This window comes from Nanorana parkeri, unplaced genomic scaffold, assembly GCF_000935625.1.
Source record: "Nanorana parkeri isolate BGI_ZX_2015 unplaced genomic scaffold, ASM93562v1 scaffold323, whole genome shotgun sequence".
In the NCBI taxonomy this organism is placed as follows: domain Eukaryota; kingdom Metazoa; phylum Chordata; class Amphibia; order Anura; family Dicroglossidae; genus Nanorana; species Nanorana parkeri.
Genome location: NW_017306591.1, coordinates 146,928 through 167,168, shown reverse-complemented (window position 1 = coordinate 167,168; position 20,241 = coordinate 146,928). Strand labels below are relative to the sequence as shown.

At 49.6% G+C, this 20,241-nt stretch overlaps 1 protein-coding gene across 1 annotated transcript in view; it reads right to left on the bottom strand.

Annotated features, from left to right (window-relative positions):
• UBR4 (ubiquitin protein ligase E3 component n-recognin 4) overlaps positions 1-20,241 on the bottom strand; it is a 103,213-nt gene that overhangs the window by 19,007 nt on the left and 63,965 nt on the right. The window contains 32 exon segments of the mRNA XM_018558168.1: positions 143-316; positions 588-669; positions 1,124-1,265; positions 1,452-1,561; positions 1,710-1,867; positions 2,375-2,504; positions 2,879-3,006; positions 3,504-3,588; positions 3,715-3,805; positions 3,896-4,239; positions 4,360-4,488; positions 4,574-4,699; positions 5,943-6,081; positions 6,170-6,409; positions 7,475-7,668; positions 8,022-8,109; positions 8,212-8,297; positions 8,380-8,524; positions 8,660-8,828; positions 8,918-9,136; positions 9,499-9,577; positions 9,659-9,886; positions 11,281-11,430; positions 11,993-12,202; positions 12,448-12,564; positions 12,646-12,753; positions 12,847-12,943; positions 14,216-14,384; positions 16,270-16,425; positions 16,587-16,691; positions 19,848-20,025; positions 20,130-20,241. The exon segment at positions 20,130-20,241 is cut by the window's right edge and continues 46 nt beyond it. Coding sequence (XP_018413670.1) covers positions 143-316; positions 588-669; positions 1,124-1,265; positions 1,452-1,561; positions 1,710-1,867; positions 2,375-2,504; positions 2,879-3,006; positions 3,504-3,588; positions 3,715-3,805; positions 3,896-4,239; positions 4,360-4,488; positions 4,574-4,699; positions 5,943-6,081; positions 6,170-6,409; positions 7,475-7,668; positions 8,022-8,109; positions 8,212-8,297; positions 8,380-8,524; positions 8,660-8,828; positions 8,918-9,136; positions 9,499-9,577; positions 9,659-9,886; positions 11,281-11,430; positions 11,993-12,202; positions 12,448-12,564; positions 12,646-12,753; positions 12,847-12,943; positions 14,216-14,384; positions 16,270-16,425; positions 16,587-16,691; positions 19,848-20,025; positions 20,130-20,241 — 4,688 coding nt within the window.

Sequence of the window (20,241 nt, the reverse complement as noted above, 5' to 3'; positions counted from 1 at the left end):
CGGCCCCTCCCTGCAACGGCAGCCCTCAGCAATGGCTGCCCTCCCCTGCAATGGCCGCCCTCCCCTGCAATGGCCGCCCTCCCCTGCAATGGCCGCCCTCCCCTGCAGAGAATGACGGCACACAATGAGGATCAGTTGTCACCTGTTGTCATGTCTTCCAGCATCTCCAGCAACATGTCCTGCGTCTCATCGATCAGTTTGGTCCTCTGCACCACAAGTTTCCTCAGGCACAGGTAGCCGTTCAGCACTGTGCCCACCAAGCGGCTCTTGAAGTGACGCTTAATGGACTCAACTTCCACAAACGAGGATAAGAGGCCTGAAAGTGGAAGAGAAAATCCATTGTGGGAATAGAACATGACTGTGCAATACCACCAGGTATGGGGCTCCCATTGTGACACCCCCAGTAAAGGTGCGGGGGATGTGGTGGGAAGGGGTCCGGCATATTGAACGGTCACTGGTAAAGGCTTTCATATGGAGTATATTGGAGATCTGTGGATGGTGGATCGCTCGGATGTACTATACAGGAAGCCCGGATGTACTATACACCAAGCCCGGATGTACTATACACCAAGCCCGGATGGCCTTACCTGTGAGGCTTTTCAAGGCGTAGCCCTGCTGCAAGTCGGTACTGAGAGTCGCCTCCTCCAGGGCCAAAAGTCGAGCGATTTCCTAGAAGCAATCAAAGCACGCCGTTATTACATATCTGCAATCGGACTCTATACTATAGGGGGGTAATGGCTTCATTAACAGCACCAAGCAAAACACGCTTGTCCATTCCAACATGTCCATTCCACATGCATGTCATTTATTTAAAGCCGAGCTCCAGGAAGATAGAAGACTGAAAGTAATGCGGCTTTGTAGTCATTAATCCACCATTACTTTTCATTGTCCAATCACAGGCTCGGGGAGGGACAAGATCTTTAAATGAGAAAAGCCAGGCAGGGCTGTGCTCTACGTTAGAGCTGTGGAAGTCTCAGGACTGGATGGGCAGAAATACAACTCCTTTGGCAGGTAAGACAGCCCCTATAGATGTAATTAATCTGTATTTGTACCCATTTGTTTGGACTTCGGCTTTAAAATGACAACCATACTGATAACCGTCAATCTGCTGAGCTGCAGTTACCTTGGTGATGAGATTCCCGACATAAGGCAGGACGCCCCGCGCAGCGAGATACACCTTCCAATGAGCCGGCTTGATGAGCTTCTGATACAAGGCCAGATACTCGGCGGCACATTCGCCAGCCAAGCTCAGCTCGTCCAAATAACTGCACGACGGAAAAGGAGAAACATAGTCAAGCTTGTTTATACGATGCCCCATGAAGAAGAAGTGACATTACAAATATGGCAGGGGGGTGGGGCGGGGGATAAATGCATTGCCCATAGTAATGGAGGATGGGCTGTACAGCATCTGGACCAAACCTGCTAGTCCTGACAAGCGGGGCCACACTGACCTGGTAAGAAGATCCAGGACTTGCTGTCTGCGGCTCGGGATTGTGGCCAGGGCTTCCACGATGGTGCAGGCGGCCTGCCGCGCTGCCTGGGTGGCCGGGGTGAACAACACCTGCAAAGAAGGATGAACAGGCTGAATCTGCGCACACACCTGCAGACATGGCAGGAGCATCTGCGCACACGCCTGCAGACATGGCAGGAGCACAGAAATGCCACCACAAGCAGTAGCGGCGAGCTGTACTGGAATGCCGGGCGCTCACCTGTCTCAGCCAGTTGTTATGTCCGAGTTTAAGATCCAGAGGAGTTGGCCTCTTCCCCTTCCTGCTCAGGAATTGCTTCCACTTCCACGAGTATTTCTCCTGCAGATACAGATGCCGGAGCTCCTCTTTGCTCAGGGTTTTCCCGCAGGTGTCAACTCCTGTCAAAGGAAGAAGGAAATGTCAGGGAACAGTTACATGTGAAAGCTCCATAGAGAAATGACATTTCCAAAAGGATCCGTTACTCTGTGTAGCCAGTCTCATGATTCACACACATTGTCCATGCTGTACAGCCAGGTGAGTGACACCAGTACTTCCCGATTATACGACTTACCTTCCTGGTTCAGCAATGCAGCTTCCTGTGCCACCTCTCTGCTTTCTCATTGAACACTGAATCAGCATAACTAATGTTCAATGAGCACGGAGCTCGCCCACTAAGTGACATTGTATCAATGAAAATGGCTGCCCAAAAATGACTAATTTGGCATATAGAATTGTAAACGTGAATTGACGTCCGCTCCGTGCATCAAACACCTGTCATTGTTTTCTTCAATAACAATCCTCGACACATCCTGTGCCGCATCTCAGAGCTGCTGCTCTCCTGCAGTCTGGCCGAACCTGTGCATATCAATGGGGATGAAAGTACAAAACAAGACAGGAAGCGATACCTCTGGCGGGCAGACATTTCTTCCAGGCCTCGTATGACGCTTTGGGATCCCTCTTGAGCCAGAGCTGGGCCTGCGCATGGATCTCATTGCTGTATGGCTTCACTGTGGTCACAGATTCAATGGGAACATCCTGCAATAACAGACGTTGGGATAAGTGACAAGGGGGAAGGGTTCAAAGAAAAAAAAAAGGGAGGGTAGAAGACATCAGTACAAGTACGGTTAACAATTAAAATTAGTACTGTCACACGGGGCCGGGGAGAAGGACACACGGGGCCGGGGAGAAGGACACACGGGGCGGGGAAGGTCACACGACCCACACCAAGAAGCCCAGCTCTGTCACTCCCATAGAGCAAGGGAGAGTGGACAATACAGGAAGGGGGCTACCAGGAGGTGGGGTCACTTTGCCCTAACAAGGCAATGAGACATGTCGCCGTAAGGGGTAAAAGCAGTGTGGTCTGTACATAACGGATGCAGGAAGAGATTTAGGCATACGAGGGATTTTACCTTATTCTTCTTGCTAGTAGCTGTTGGTGGTTTGATAAGCTTCTGCAGGATTCTCAGACACATCAAAGTGATATTCTCCACCACGACTGGAGTCTTAATGTTCACGGCCATCAGGAAGAGGCTGAGAGCTGCGGCAGAGAATGAGATCCCTTAATATGACATATCTAATAAGAACTACAATCATAATAATAAAAAGGTATCTGTGATCTGTAAAAATATGCAAATGAAATGAACCCATAGCTATGAGCTGTGCTGGCAAAACACAGGATTCACCCCAGAATTCACTTCTGGGTGAAGAGTTCAATTTAATAGTGGCAATGCTCCCGTACATGGTGCCCTTAGCAAGGGGTGGGGGATCACCCTGACCCGGTCGGCCAGAGGGGGGGGGGGGATCACTTTGACACAGTCGGCCAGCTTGAACATGTATTGCAATATATATGAACCCAGAATCCCTGTTTATTGCAAAAGTTTGCTAGAAATATGTTTCAGTGTAAAGTAGTGTGTGGCGGGTTCATTCGGTATTTTCGGTGTTTCATGTAGAGGATACACAATACTCCCAGAGTTCTATCAGCATTGCTCAGCACCGAGTGTTTCCCTTCACCGTTATTCAGGCCTGGGCACTCACCGCAGCGAAGGCGCAGCTCCCAGCAGCTGTCTTCCTTGGAGATGGAGTCTGTGAGAAGCAGCATCTCGTACTGCAGACTGCTGGCCTGGAACACAAGTGTTGGGATCCATGAAGTATTCGTCTGATAAGACTTCTCAGATAAGAGTAAAACTCCAGAACAAAACACTTATTCATGGAGGGGAAATTCAAGGAGGACAAAGCGTATTCTTACCAGGTCTGGATTTGCCCAGTGCCCTTTCAGCGCCGTCGACACTTTCCCAATAATCAAACCATTCAGCTGCTGAGTGGCTTCTGGATTGTCCCTGGAAGGTGAAGCACAAGAGTAAGCCAATGGCTGAAAATCATCATGATATAAATCGACAGATCTAGAAACCCGGGAGGCCTGATCCTACCTGGTAAGGAGACACATGACCTGGCGCACCTCATCTCGCATGGCTGCTGGTCCGCGGCGGAGATTGTAGTCAAACAGTTCCCGGATGAGGCCCTGGGATACCAGGATGTGGCGTATGGTGCTGTTGGTGGCCAGGGCGCGGAGCAGAGTGATGCAGTGCTCGGTCACGGCCGAAGCGCAGCCGTAGCACTTGGTGGAAGAGGTGTGGCCGCAGCCGAGAACAGACAAGGATCTGTATTGGCTGGCGGTGAACGTGGGCTGCACAGTGGTGCGCGAGGACCTGGTGGCGGCTTCTCTCTGCTGCAAATCGTACTCCAAAAGCTCCTTCCGAGAGGCAAAGACTTTCTGAGAAGAAAAATATAGGCGTCGGATTGGGACATAAAAAGAGCCCTTTTTCTAGATTTTGGAGAAATGGAAACTTTTCAGTAAGTTTGTGGAGTTTTGGTGCTTCTACTCCCGTGTTACCTGTATGATCTTGGAAAGCTCATCGAATGAGTTCTTGCAGTCCCCGCAGTATTCCTGCGCCAGCTGCAGTATATAACGATTCACACTGGCTGACGTAGAGCCGATCCCTCCGGCGTTGGCTGAATCATCCTGAGAGACAAAACCCAAAATCAAGACAAATCCTCTGGAAGGGAGACGCGGTGCCATACGTGCGGCCGGTCACAAGGGAACCTACCTGGGGCTTCTCAGGAGCCGCTTCGTTGACTTTACACAGAAGATTCTCCAGCTGCGGTCGGTGGCCCATCAGTTGGTGATAGACGCGGTCAGCTTTGTCCAGCAAAGTGTTTATGTTCGTCACAGCCTAACCATGAAAACACACGTTGAAAAACAAGCTCAATTATTTCGGACGTGTATAAAACTGTAAAACGCAATAACGAAGACCTAAAAGGACACTAGGGCTGTTACTGGTTAAAATTTTCATGTTCGATCAAATTTTTTTTTTTTAATCGATTCATTTTGATTATAACGCCCATCCAGATCCAACTACATTGGCCTATACACATACAGCACAGCAATGAATAAAATGAACTAGGATCACACTCATCCAGCACGTTATTAATCTCATGTGCCCCACTCAATATGGCCGCCGCTTGAGTGGGGCAACTCAGAATAATAACGTGCTGTATTAGTGTGATCCTAGTTCATTTTATGACTTCATTGCTGTGCTGTATGTGTATGCTGGCGCTCGTGCAGGACAAGTTTCTTGGGCGGTCGCAGAACTCGATAAGTGTCGACAGATCACCGGCCCAAGTGGCCCCGTCTGCTAACGAAGGGAAGGGGGGTGGGAGGAGTCCGGTGACGTCACAGACATCGACGTCACCGGACTCCTCCCCCCTTCCCTTCGTTAGCCGACGGAGCCATTTGGGGAAGGGGGAGGAGTCCGGTGGCGTCGATGTCCGTGACGTCACCGGATCTCCGAGGTGAGTGTTTTCATTATTGATCAAAAGAATTTTAATCGATCAAAAATGTTAACGATTAATCGGGTAATTAATCGTTAATTTCCGCAGTCCTAAAAGACACCGATTGCAAACATGCAGCTCTGTATTCATTAATACATCAACACAATTACTTTATTAAATGTAAACCAGCGCAAGTGTCTGAATCCACTTCTTGCAAAAGGGAAGGGGAAGGATGGAACCGGTCAGGTGTGCTGCATGCAAATGTGTTGACAAGGAAAATAACGATAGGAGGAAAGAGCAGACTGAGTAGATGGATCACATCATGAGTCTGCTGCTGCTCTTTCTCTGTCCAATCATGAGAGAGAAATCAGTGTCTTTTATCTGGCTGTGTAATCTCAGAACTGGTTGGACACGCATACAAATCCTTTGGCAGGGAAACAGCCCCCATATATGTATTTTATCTGTGTATTAGTTCATCGGGAGTACAGCTGTAATCTTAGCAGCCAGTAAACAAATCTCTGTAGATTTTCAGACCCCTCTCGATATATTAAAGATAAAGGAGCTTCTTTCCATTTCCCATCTCTCTCTGTATACACAGCATCACCTATCTGCAATGCACTAGGGGCAAGTGAGCCAGGGACTGACCTTCTTCCGATCCTCCTCATTCTCAATGGGGTCTACAGCACAGCAGGGCCGGGCGAACAGCATGAAGTCAAAGCGGGCGTACTTGCAGAAGCCGCAGGCGTTGCACAAAAACGGATCTTTTTCATCGTAATTAATGGATCTAAAAAGGAGACTGAGATTGTAAACAAATGTCTGAGGAGCAGCGAGAGACACAGCAAGTGTTACACGGCGACTGGCGGGGCACTGACCTGCACTTGTGGCACTGGTACACATTCTCTCCACAGTTTCCACAGACGCCAGGATTGGCTGGCACTGAAGCGCTACAACGCGGGCATTGCAGGGTCTCCGAGGAAGCCTGGTAGTTCTCATAGAAATCTGCAAACTCAATCATCAAGTTGGAGGCAACGATGGGGAGGGGAAGGTCGATCTTCACCTCTGTCTGTCCGGGAGTCAGCTGAACCTTTTTAGCTTTGTGCCAGCGAGCAGGCCTGCCAAAGCGAAGGAAGATGGAACCAAGTTACTAAGAGTTTCCTTTTTCTGGATACAGATCGCAAGGAGGCGCGCCCCCCCCCCCCCCCACACACCACAACTATGAGCCGCACCACCCTCACTTGCTCTAAAGGCCCCGCTCTTATCTTCATTTACTCCAGAAGACCAGACTCGCATTCAATAGCTTCAGAAGTGCCCGCTGTATCCCTTACTCGAGACGCTGCTACTACACCCTCACCAGATCCAGAGGCCCTCGCTTCAGCCTTCAATTACTCCAAAAGGACCCCAATTCCAACCTCATCAACACCAAATGCCCATGCTACGATTGGCTCCACAGGCCCCCATGCACCACTTATTGCTTCAGAGACGCCCACCCCTCATTAACTCCAGAAGACTCTACTCCACCCTTATTAGTTGCAGAAGCTGCTGTTCCATCCATCATTCCGGAGACTGCCACTCCACCATTATCCATTCCAGCTACTTACTCCAGAGGACCCGCTTCACCCCCACCAGATCCAGAGAACCCAATCTGACTCCTCTCATTCCAGAACCCTCCGCTCCATACACTCCCGTCCCCTACACTCTCGCTCTTTACAATAGGTATGGTTCTTGCAACAACCACCCAGTTTGGGACTTTATCACATTTCCTTTTTATACCCTATTGCAGACTCCCTCTTATCATATACAGGTGAAACTCGAATTAGAATATCGTGCAAAGTTCATTTATTTCACTAATGCAACTTATGCGGTGAAACTAATATATGAGAGAGACTCATTACATGCAAAGCGAGATAGTTCAAGCCGTGATTTGTCATCATTGTGATGATTATGGCTTACAGCTCATGGAAACCCCAAGAACCCCAAATCCACAACCTCAAAAAAGTAGATTATTACATGCAATCAATAAAACAAGGATTGTACATAGAACAATATCGGACCTCTGAAAAGTACAAGCATGCATATGTACTCAGTACTTGGTTTGGGCCCCTTTTGCAGCAATTACTTTTGCACGATATTCTAATTATTCGAGTTTCACCTGTAACAAAAGCTTTTAGAAGACTCACTTGTTTTTGAGCTCCACGATGGCCTGGACAGTGCGGTTGTTGTAGTACAGGTTAATGGTTCGGACCATCTTGGTGCGTTTTAAATCTCCAATTTTGACGGTGACCTTGCTGATCGTGTGGCTGCCGATGAGTTTGACCACTTGCTGCGTGGTGGTGTAGCGGGTGTCCACTTTAATGGATGACAGTTTAATGTTCTGTTCAGATATAAAAACAAAAACTTTTGTAAAAAAACAATTGCCCCGGGCCTTGAAAAGGTCAGCACCCCTCAGACAGACAGAGACAGACATGTCAGCATTGGAGGTGCAGACACATTGCTGAGCATATGATTGGTTGTAACTTTGCCACGCATAAAGAGGGCTGGTTTGCAAAACTACCGTGTTTCCCCGAAAGTAAGACCTACCCCGAAAATAAGACCTAGCACTATCTTCAGGGGTTTCTGTAATATAAGACCTACCCCGAAAATAAGACCTAGTGTCTTTTTTCGTAGAAAAAAAAAATATAAGGCACGGTCTTATTTTCGGGGAAACACGGTAGATATTATACTTACACAAAATGGAACCTCGGGATTGTTACACACAAGACATGGGTCACTTTCCAGGTAATACCCATCAAACTCCACCAAGCCAGAGAGGGTGCTGGAAGATAAAGGAGACCAATGAGTTGCCAAATGCACATGACGACGTCAACTATCAATCCCTCCGTACAGGTTCAGGGGGTAAGAGCCAAGCATTGCTTACTTGTATATATTGGAGTTGGGGTGGTTGGTCAGGATGTGGTTTTGGGTTCGGAGAATCTCAACAGCTTTTTGCGAATATTCCTTAAACTGAGAAATGAAATAAAGTGTCTCGGACTGTACAGCTGCCGACACAGATAAATCACAGACAACTCCGCGTGTTAGTCATTACCTTCTTCTCCGTCTGCGGTGTCTTCAAGGAGAAATATCCGAGCAGATCCACAAACTGGGCAGCTTTGCGTCCGTAGGCTGGGAGCTCCGGCCAAATGGACCACATCAAGTCCAGGAGAAGCTCCTGCTGGGCCTTGTTGGAATTCCTGGGACAAACAAATATGGTAAACGCTACTTAACTTTATATAAAAGGAAGGAACTATAACCCCACATCTCCAATATGCATCCCCCTGACCGTGACTAAACCTATTCTGAATTGGACCCGAGATGACCCTACTGACCTGTAGATATGCAAAGCTAAGCAGTGAGCCTGCCAGCGAACGGATGAAGCGTTTGACTCGAGAAGGAAGCAGCGGAGGAACTGGATCAAAGTCTCTTTATCAGCAAATTTGTTTAGCTGGTTGACGAGGGCGGTGCACAGCTGCTCTTCCTGGCTGTTCGAGCCCTCACCTGAAAAAGACATTAAACGGTTTCCTGAGACCGGGTTCAAAAGTCAGATGTCCTTACCAGCAGCCATGTCCAGCCTCTATGGGACCTACCGTCCTTCTCTTTCTCTTTTTCCTCTTTCTTACTCTTCTTGGTGGAAGACTTGGTCTGTGATCCAGATTGGCCAGAGGACGGAGCACTGGAGGAAGCAGAGGATGAAGCTGCGGAGACGACTTTGCTGCCGCACAGGGCGCAGGACAGCAGCTGCAGCAGCACCGGAGACACCCCTTCATCCACCAAGAAGCTGACTTGGAGCAGGAAGTAGAGTACGGCTGATGGGAAACAAAAGTCACCAAGAAGATTAATTCCTGCAGTACACATCCGCATATTGGTAATGCGCCATTCTTCAGGTCGCTGATAGCTAATGGAGTCCTGCGGGGTCAGGGTTCAGAGAGGGCTCATGTGCCGCCTCTGACCGGAGGAAAAGAAGTGACAATAGGAGCTGCCAAGCTGAACCAGAAACTTCTTAAGCTTCTTACCAATCTAGCTATTCTTTGGTAGGAAAAGAAATTAAAACTATATATGTAAACCTTGAATTTAGCTGTTAGACTGGTCAGCTGACCTTTTTGATATAAAAGGTTAATATATTGTGTCCCACCCCCCCCAGATTAACCGACCCAAGGCTTGAACTTACAGTCATCTTTGATGCAGAACTTCTGCCAGTTTACAGTTCTCTGGGATGCAATTTCAGCGCAGGCTTTGAGATGTTCCATCTGTAACAAAGTAATCTGTTAATACACCAAAGTCTGCACCAAATGAGATTCTGTAACCAAAATTCCCCTCCCATCTCTTACCAGGTTAATCAGCGTGTCATACTGCAGCGCAGATCCAGAGCTCGCTATCACCACCCCGGCTCGCAGGAAGATGCCATGCTCCTCCAACAACTTCTTGATACCGCGGACATGGGAATCCAGTGTGTGCAGATCACGCAGCTGGCGATACTTCTCTTTTGAGCCACAAATAAACAAGAGGAGCTTCCTAACTTGGCGGCGAACAAATGGCGTCTGCTGAATCATTAGATACTGTGGAAAGCAAGGTGATGCAACATAAGCATGCTGTATAAACCTACACTGGCAGAGATAGACTGCCCACTGTCACAGCGGGCAACACTGCCCGTCACCCTCCGCACTGCTTTCCTGCACAAACTATCCATCATCATGCCCTCCACACTCCTCTCCTGCACATATTGCCCATCATACCCTCCGCACTGCCCTCCTGCACATACTGCCCATCATACCCTCCGCAAATCATACCCTCCGCACTGCCCTCCTGCACATATTGCCCATCATACCCTCCTGCACATATTACCCATCATACCATCCTGCCCATCATACCCTCCTGCCCATCATACCCTCCTGCACATATTACCCATCATACCCTCCTGCACATATTGCTTATCATACCCTCCTGCACATATTGCTTATCATACCCTCCTGCACATATTGCCCATCATACCCTCCACACTGCCCTCCTGCACATACTGCCCATCATACCATCCTGCGCATACTGCCCATCATACCCTCCTGCACATACTACCCATCATACCCTCCTGCACATATTACCCATCATACCCTCCTGCACATATTACCCATCATACCCTCCTGCACATATTACCCATCATACCCTCCACACTGCCCTCCTGCACATACTGATCATCATACACTCCGCACTGTCCTCCTGCACATCATACCCTCCGCACTGCCCTCCTGCACATATTGCCCATCATACCCTCCTGCACATATTACCCATCATACCATCCTGCACATCATACCCTCCACACTGCCCTCCTGCACATATTGCTCATCATACCCTCCTGCACATATTGCCCATCATCATACCCTCCACACTGCTCTCCTGCACATACTGCTCATCATACCACCAACACTGCCCTCCTGCACATATTACCCATCATACCCTCCTGCACATACTGCCCATCATACCCTCCACACTGCCCTCCTGCACATACTGCCCAGCATACCCTCCGCACTGCCCTCCTGCCCATCATACCCTCCACACTGCCCTCCTGCACATATTACCCATCATACCCTCCTGCACATACTGCCCATCATACCCTCCGCACTGCTCTCCTGCACATACTGCCCATCATACCCTCCGCACTGCTCTCCTGCACATACTGCCCATCATACCCTCCGCACTGCTCTCCTGCACATACTGCCCATCATACCCTCCGCACTGCTCTCCTGCACATACTGCCCATCATACCCTCCGCACTGCTCTCCTGCACATACTGCCCATCATACCCTCCGCACTGCTCTCCTGCACATTCTACCCTTTTTTCAGCTTTGCTCCTATATCCTCCACATTGACCCTTCCAGAACGGACACGCTTCTCCAAAAGACCAATAACACAGACAGACATCAATCATTTATATCAGGGTTGTGCTCTCTTTACAGACCTCAGACAGGAAGTAGAACCAGGAATGGTCAAAGACAGGTGCTGGGATTCTGGAGTTGGTGTCTGCAATCTTCTTTATCTGGTAAGGCAGACGGAGAACCATCTCTGTGAGCAGCTGGGTGTAGGCCTGGAAAACATCTGCGGCGTGGCCCTAGATCAGGAATAAGCACAATATGCATTAAAGGGTGTACGATCCAATACGGCTGTAAATTCACACACCACAAACACTGACAAAATCCTGCTCAAAACTGAGGAGACCTGCTCTATTAAAGGAGTATTACACGCGTTGGGGAGGCGCAACTCTGAGCAGGACAACTACAGCATCAGGAAAAATAGGTGTTTATTCCATTTAAGTGTACCACTCGCCCTCCTTTTCAGGCCGCCAGATCCGGGAGAAGGGCCACCTAGGTCACTTCTATTAAACATAGGGTGCACACTTGAACTGCCTATGTGGCCCCACTCACTGTTTCCTCCAGGCAATGTGGACAGTGCTAAGCTGTCAATCACAGTGCCATGGAACTACGCGTGGCCAGCGCTGAGTGGCATCAAAATTAAGGGTTTAACAGTGACCACCACAGATAACCTTCCCCCCCTCAACATGGCAGTATCACCGGCTATCTATAACTAGAAGGAAGCTGCAAATTAGAAGTTACACTATGCAGTTGATGAGACATTTGTGATAATGAGGCTCTCCGAAATCCCTTTGTACTTACCTTGACGTACTGCCGCAGGAAGAATGGGCTCATGTCAGGTGGGGACGATGTGGTGTGAGGTTTCAGGAGTTGGCTGGAGGCCACGGGCTCCTCGTCACTCTGTTGGCTCTTCCAGTAATCCAGCAGAGACTTGAGAACGTGGAGGCAATAATCCACTGCGCCGGAGCTCAGCAAGGCCGTGGCGGTGGCACTGGATATCAGGGAGGAGGACTATAGGCAGAGGAGAGGGAATATCGTGTGAATGGACGAGTACAACAACCAGCTTCATACGTCATCTCCAGTCACCTTCCGGTGCACATTTTACTTGCGTTACTTGTCGTGACGGAACAATGTAAGACCCTCAATTCCAGACCCCCCCCCCCCCCCAAACAATCACAAAGCTACACAGAATTTAAGAATAATTCAGCCAGGCGCGCTCACAGAGACCTACATCCATTAAACTGCACTTTGCTCACCTCACAGATGGATGACTTGGAGCCGGATTTAGTTCTGGACATAAAGACGCTGAGTAGCCTCATGACAACGAGATGGACTTCATTGAGAGGGGTGCGTTCGTTCTTTCTGGAGACATCCTGGGACGGACAGATTGAAGTGTGAACGAACCAATAAAATTAAACTGCGAACTTGATTTTGAGTGTTTACCGCTTTGTTACCTTTTTGTCCAATCCAAGCTCAGCGATGAGTTGGGACAGGAGATTATCCAGCGCCCCTTTATCCTTCTCATCTTCCCCATCCAGATCAGCCGTCAACATCAGCACCACCTGGGGGGAAAACATTGTAGAGTTTCTCAGTCACGTTGAGATGCACCCTGTACAAGGCAAAATGCTGACAGGTCAACCAAACGCCCTCCTTACCTGCATGTACGGGATGGCGCGGACACCACCTACACTTCTCAGGTTGTGCATGGACTGAAGAAGACGCTCTAGGAGCATCAGGCGGACCATATGAAGTCTAAAAGTGGGATGTAAGAGGAGATACAAGTGACTAATCGTCAGTCTAGAACCACATCCTAGTCCTTTCCTCATAGCAAACACCAGAAGATTAAACCCCAGCTACAGGAGGATGGGCACCAAGGAGCTTTACCTCCCCTTAGGGCAGTGGTTCTCAACCTGTGGGTCGCGATCCAAAAGTGGGTCACAACCCACTGTTGAGGTGGGCACCACATGCTTTGTGCTGCGCTAGGTGAGAGGCTCCTCAGCCACCTCCTAGAACAGCAGTGTCAGTTCTCCAGCCACGCCGCTAGATGGCGCTGCAGCACCGGCAGCCGAGGAGGATCAAAGAGAGGGGAGCGGGCGGGAGTTGAATGCCGGTTTGACCGCGAGATAGCCCCATTGACCGCGAGAGAGCCCCATTGACCGCGAGAGAGCCCCATTGAGCTCACATGAGCCCACACTGGCCACGCAGATACTAGTATTGGTGCATTCCTAAATTTTACCATTGGGGGTCACCACAACCTGGCAAATGTAACCAAGGGGTCCCAGACATAGAAAAGGTTGAGAACCACTGCCTTAGGGGCTATACTCTCCCAATAACCCTCACCGGTCTTATGCAGTGACAGAGCAACTGCAAGGAAATGAGAACTAAAAGAAAACTTTCAGCACTCTTCAGAAACTGTATACAAGAGATATAATGTACAAGTGGAACGCCTTATCGTGCATCCACCTGCAACAAAAGTGCACTCCATAAAGGATAGCAACAAGCTACAGACAGGTCTCTAGTGCCTACATTTCATTGGGGAAGAGCTGAATGGAGTGGGACAAGCAACTATACCCCTTCCAATGTTCTGCAGACACTCAAGTTCCAGAAGTATAATGAGTGTACGCCAAGTGATATAATCACTTCCAAAACTTTATAAAGGTTCTGAAAGATCGTAATCCAGGTGGTACTCGGCATTCCTGGCCTGCACATCCATCTGGTCTATTTGAGATGATCTATAAACCCCATGGAGCATTGATGGCAGGACAAGCTGCCAAGGGTAATATCGTGGACTAGGACTGTTGAAAACGAGGAATAAATTGCATCATTACAGTTGAACTTCAGGCAAACTATGCATCTAATACACAGATTATACACATATAAGGGCCGTTTCACATGGCAAAGCCCACCCAGTCCTGTGATTTACACAGCTCTGATACACAGCAACGGTCCTGTCTCGTAGGGAAGGAGACCTAACTGCCGCCTGTGAAAATCTAAAAATAAGGACAGTCTGAGGACAGTACAAACCTGTTGCTGGTGTGCACGTCTCCTTCATTCTCTCCCTCTCCTTCCGAACATTCTCCTTCATGCTGTCCAGTCGTGGTGCTGATTGCCCCGGTGCTGGAACTGATGCTGCCGGGCCCCGTAGGATGACCTTCAACTGTGGTGTCCCCATAGGCACTGCTCCGGCCTGAGACTAAAAGAGAGACAACAGGTCCAGCAATGGTTGTGCCAGGAGATCTTCTCTCACCGGCATTAACACCGGCGCATACTAAAAACTACCTACACGAACCTCAGGCGGCTCCAAGACTAGCGTGAAAAACTCACATAGTACATAGGCAACCCATGTAACATGGCACACACAATGGCTTCCATGACACGGATATTGCACATAATAGCAGCCTAAAATGCCTTTTAAAGGATAAGTGCACCTAAAACAATGCGCACTTCTCACTTCTGCCCCTTTAACCTGACCTAACCTACACTCCCCCTTCGCAGATGCATACTTCTCTTGTTCTGACGACTGTGGCCCCCGGTATGCGTGTACATTCCGGCCCCCAGTATGCGTGTACATTCCGGCCCCCAATGTGTATTATAGTCCTATAGACTTGTAGATAGGTCTATGGGGCTGTAATGCGCAGATGCGGCTAGGATAGGGAGACTTGCGCCACCGAATGTAAACGAATACCAGGAGGCCACGGCCATTGGATTGAGGCAAGTATGGATTTGTGACAGGGGAAGGGCGAGTTTAATTAGGGGAGGCATATTCTTTAAATTTGCTTTATGCTGCACAGAAAGCGAGCACGCCTGAGTAACATGGGCGTTCTGTATATCTATGCTTGTTTCAGGTCAGTGAAGTATTGAAGCCAAAGCATCCCCATGACACACAGGTAGGGAGCATTCTCAGAGAGGTCAGCAATGGCATTGCTTTAAGCCAGTGGTGGCCAACCTCGGCACTCCAGCTGTTTTGGAACTACAAGTCCCATGAGGCATTGCAAGGCTCCGACAGCCAGACATAACTCCCAGAGGCAGATGCATGATGGGATTTGTAGTTTTGGCACAGCTGGAGTGCCAAGGTTCGCCACCACTGCTTTAAGCTGACTTCGGGAACCTGGAATCCCCCTCATACACCTGGCTACAGAGTTGGCAAAATCCTTCTTCTGAGAATGCACTAATGACAAAACTAAGGCTTTCCTTCCTGTGCAGGGGGTATAACCCACAGAGGAAGGGGGCATACATATCCAGCTCTCCTCCTAGAGGCAACCCCTGTGGCCCCCCAATGTCTACATACAGCCAATGTAGATCCTGGTTTTTGTACAACACACACAATACAGCATGAGGAGGAGACTGCAAGGCCCATAAATAAGTAATAGGCCGCATACCCATCCAGGCGCCATGTGACAAGCCTGCTGGATCTGGCTACATTTGAGTTTAAAGGAGAACTATGGGGTTAGGGCTTTTCCCCATAGTTCTCCTCAGGGTCAGGGGACAAACACAAACTAGCGTCCTCCCGTCACCCAAAGCTCAGTATATAGGGAGCTACAGCAGGCGGGACGGATCCCGACATTACTGTCTGGATCCACCAAGCTGCGTTATTGACATCTGGCTCTGCCTATCCAGAGGCAGAGCCAGCTGTGCCTGCCCCCTACCCCGTCCGTTCAGCCAGTCAGCGCTGGAGGATCAGAGCGGGGAATCCCTGCAGGGAGCCGTGAGTGACCATCACAGCTCTGCAGGGATAGATCGAGAAGTGAGCGAGCGACGCTATGTGTTCCCTCACTTCCCGATCTACTGAGCCGACCTGTGACAGTCTCATTGTCACAGGTCGGCTCAGATTATGAGGCTGAGTGAAAAGCACCCCCCTCAGAGTTCTCCTTTAATATAAACGTATAGTAAATGAAGTGAAAGGCTTCCTGCATTACACAATAGTCCAGAGACTTGATTTTAATGGTGGCCTGGATATGCCCTTTAAGTCTGCTATGCGTATATGAATCTTTGCTACCAGCAGTGGACAACTGCGGAACATTTAAAATGTAACCACGACATTTCTCTCGCTCTCTAAACCCCGAACGTGCCAGACGTACCACTATGCTCACCAGCCACCGAGTCCACGGCACTGCCCCCGCTCTCCGAACCCACGCTGCCTCCGTGGTCTGCTGGGGAGGTGCGCAGTGTGGAACCATCGGTTGCGGCCGTACTTCCTTCATCGTCTGACGCTGGAGCTATAAGCATTAGGAGAGCTGTTACAGGTAAAAACAAAATCTCTGATCGACGCACAGACCCCAGCGGCAAGCTTCTGTCCCTGACATTTATCGGCGCACACACACAGCCAACGCTTCTGGTTATCCATGCGGTTAGTATACAAAAGCGGCAAGAAGCAGGGAGGCGATTCCTCAGTTACCTGATGCCGTGGTGTCGGACAAGGTTCCGGCATCTAAGGATGAAGAGCTGGGGGCCTGCCCGGACAGTCCCAAACTCTGGAGCCCCAGAGCACTGCTGCTGCTCCCTATGAGACAAGCGACCGGTTATCCGCCATATACTGAGCCATACTAAATCAAGCATTCAAAGATACAGATGCATTTCGGAAGTCTTGTTTTTGTTTGGAATAATTGGACAGCAACTGCAGGGATCAGTGGCGTAACAATCGCCATAGCGACCCAGGCGGCCGCTATGGGGCCCGGGCCTCTGATGCCGTGTGGGCCGCCTGGGTCGCTATGGCATATCAGGGTGCTGGCTGTCACTGACACAGCTCAGTGAGGGGCCCGGGGACGGAAGAGGGGCCCGGGGACGGAAGAGGGGCCCGGGGACGGAAGAGGGGCCCGGGGACCACATAGGCAGATTGCGCTGACAGGTAATAGGTGTGCAGCCCATCTGAGACCCCGTAGAGCCTGCCATAGATAGTCTATGGTGGGCTCTGCAGGGTCACTCATGTGAGCTGTTTGGGATATCAGGTGGGCTCTGCAAGTGGCATAACTAGCAATCACGGGGCCCAAGACAAAATTTTGCTATGGGGCCCTGTGATACCTAGTTACGCCACTGGCAGGGATGTTCCAAAAAGTCTTACAAATGTCAAAATGATGGGGTCTGCTGCTCCCAAGCCTTGAATTGGGTCATCCTCAAAGAGGATCAGGTACTGAACTCCAGCAGGGGCTCGTCCTATGGTCTACAAAATGCTCAAATCCAAAGGAGAAGACCAGCTGCACTCCACGTGGGGGACTCTTGTCTCGATGAATAAAGTTACCCAGTGATTGAATTGTTCGTGGAGTGCAGCAGATCTTTTTCTTTGAGTGTGTGAAGTGCAACATTTCTGCTCACAGGGGGCCCTGTGTTGCTGGAAAGGCCACCAAACCAGATAATGGTGACAGAGTTTAATCACCTTCTGGTTTGCTATATCACCTGGAGGAGATCCCTGCTCTTGCACGCTCAGGTTCTCACACCAACTGCAGCCATTGCAAGGCCCCACTTGTTGTTTTTGTGTTGTGGAGAATGCGGTAGTGAGGAAACACCCCCAAGGTGGTTGGGAGCACAGCTAGGAATTACTGTGAGATCTACAGGAGATATACATGTAGCCACAGAGTCCATAGTCCCATCGCACTCCTGACCGCAGGGTCCCTTATATATAAGCGGGTGCAGCGGTAGTCAACGGATGCCTGCCGTCACAAGCATGAGCAAAAATAGAGAAACCGGCACTCCAGGATGCAACAAACGTCTATTTATTGCATACAGATATTGCGCAATATATTGCGTCTATTTATTGCATACAGATATTGCGCAATATATTGCGTCTATTTATTGCATACAGATATTGCGCAATATATTGCGTCTATTTATTGCATACAGATATTGCGCAATATCTGTATGCAATAAATAGACGTTTGTTGCATTGCATCCTGGAGTGCCGGTGTCTCCATTATTGCTCATACATTTAAGCCAGACTCCACTTGATGATGTCTTGGTTGAACTGACCCGTCCATCCTTCATGCCCCCCTGCCTTTCTGCCGACTATATGGATTTAGCAGCTTACAGGCTCTTAGCTATGGGAGGCTGATGCCAGGGTATGGGTGCCACCATGTCCGACCACGTTGCATGAGCCTACACTGGAGGGATGACCTACCTTGCTGGTCTTGTTGCAGACTGAGAGCAATCGCCAATTCCACCATAGTTTCATCATCGGCATCAGGTGGGATGTCCAGCATTGGTGGGAAGCCTTCGGCACCAGCCAACAGAGCCTCCAGAGGCGACGGGTTTCCATTATTCACGCTGTCCGCGCTCTCCAGAACCATCGACTCCGACTAGCGGGACAACAAATCAAACAATGTCATGTCTTCATAGTGGACGGAAGAGGGGCCCGGGGACGGAAGAGGGGCCCGGGGACCACATAGGCAGATTGCGCTGACAGGTAATAGGTGTGCAGCCCATCTGAGACCCCGTAGAGCCTGCCATAGATAGTCTATGGTGGGCTCTGCAGGGTCACTCATGTGAGCTGTTTGGGATATCAGGTGGGCTCTGCAAGTGGCATAACTAGCAATCACGGGGCCCAAGACAAAATTTTGCTATGGGGCCCTGTGATACCTAGTTACGCCACTGGCAGGGATGTTCCAAAAAGTCTTACAAATGTCAAAATGATGGGGTCTGCTGCTCCCAAGCCTTGAATTGGGTCATCCTCAAAGAGGATCAGGTACTGAACTCCAGCAGGGGCTCGTCCTATGGTCTACAAAATGCTCAAATCCAAAGGAGAAGACCAGCTGCACTCCACGTGGGGGACTCTTGTCTCGATGAATAAAGTTACCCAGTGATTGAATTGTTCGTGGAGTGCAGCAGATCTTTTTCTTTGAGTGTGTGAAGTGCAACATTTCTGCTCACAGGGGGCCCTGTGTTGCTGGAAAGGCCACCAAACCAGATAATGGTGACAGAGTTTAATCACCTTCTGGTTTGCTATATCACCTGGAGGAGATCCCTGCTCTTGCACGCTCAGGTTCTCACACCAACTGCAGCCATTGCAAGGCCCCACTTGTTGTTTTTGTGTTGTGGAGAATGCGGTAGTGAGGAAACACCCCCAAGGTGGTTGGGAGCACAGCTAGGAATTACTGTGAGATCTACAGGAGATATACATGTAGCCACAGAGTCCATAGTCCCATCGCACTCCTGACCGCAGGGTCCCTTATATATAAGCGGGTGCAGCGGTAGTCAACGGATGCCTGCCGTCACAAGCATGAGCAAAAATAGAGAAACCGGCACTCCAGGATGCAACAAACGTCTATTTATTGCATACAGATATTGCGCAATATATTGCGTCTATTTATTGCATACAGATATTGCGCAATATATTGCGTCTATTTATTGCATACAGATATTGCGCAATATATTGCGTCTATTTATTGCATACAGATATTGCGCAATATCTGTATGCAATAAATAGACGTTTGTTGCATTGCATCCTGGAGTGCCGGTGTCTCCATTATTGCTCATACATTTAAGCCAGACTCCACTTGATGATGTCTTGGTTGAACTGACCCGTCCATCCTTCATGCCCCCCTGCCTTTCTGCCGACTATATGGATTTAGCAGCTTACAGGCTCTTAGCTATGGGAGGCTGATGCCAGGGTATGGGTGCCACCATGTCCGACCACGTTGCATGAGCCTACACTGGAGGGATGACCTACCTTGCTGGTCTTGTTGCAGACTGAGAGCAATCGCCAATTCCACCATAGTTTCATCATCGGCATCAGGTGGGATGTCCAGCATTGGTGGGAAGCCTTCGGCACCAGCCAACAGAGCCTCCAGAGGCGACGGGTTTCCATTATTCACGCTGTCCGCGCTCTCCAGAACCATCGACTCCGACTAGCGGGACAACAAATCAAACAATGTCATGTCTTCATAGCGACGTTTTTGCTGCCATGTTAAATGTTGTTAGCATTGCTCAGGCCAGTACACACAATTCTCACCACCATTTCAAAATCTCCGTGGTCGACCTCGTTGTGCTCCTGGCTCGGCTGCCGCCTGTGATCTCCATTCTGCATTACCGAGGTCTGGATTTTATCCTCCACGTCGTCATCG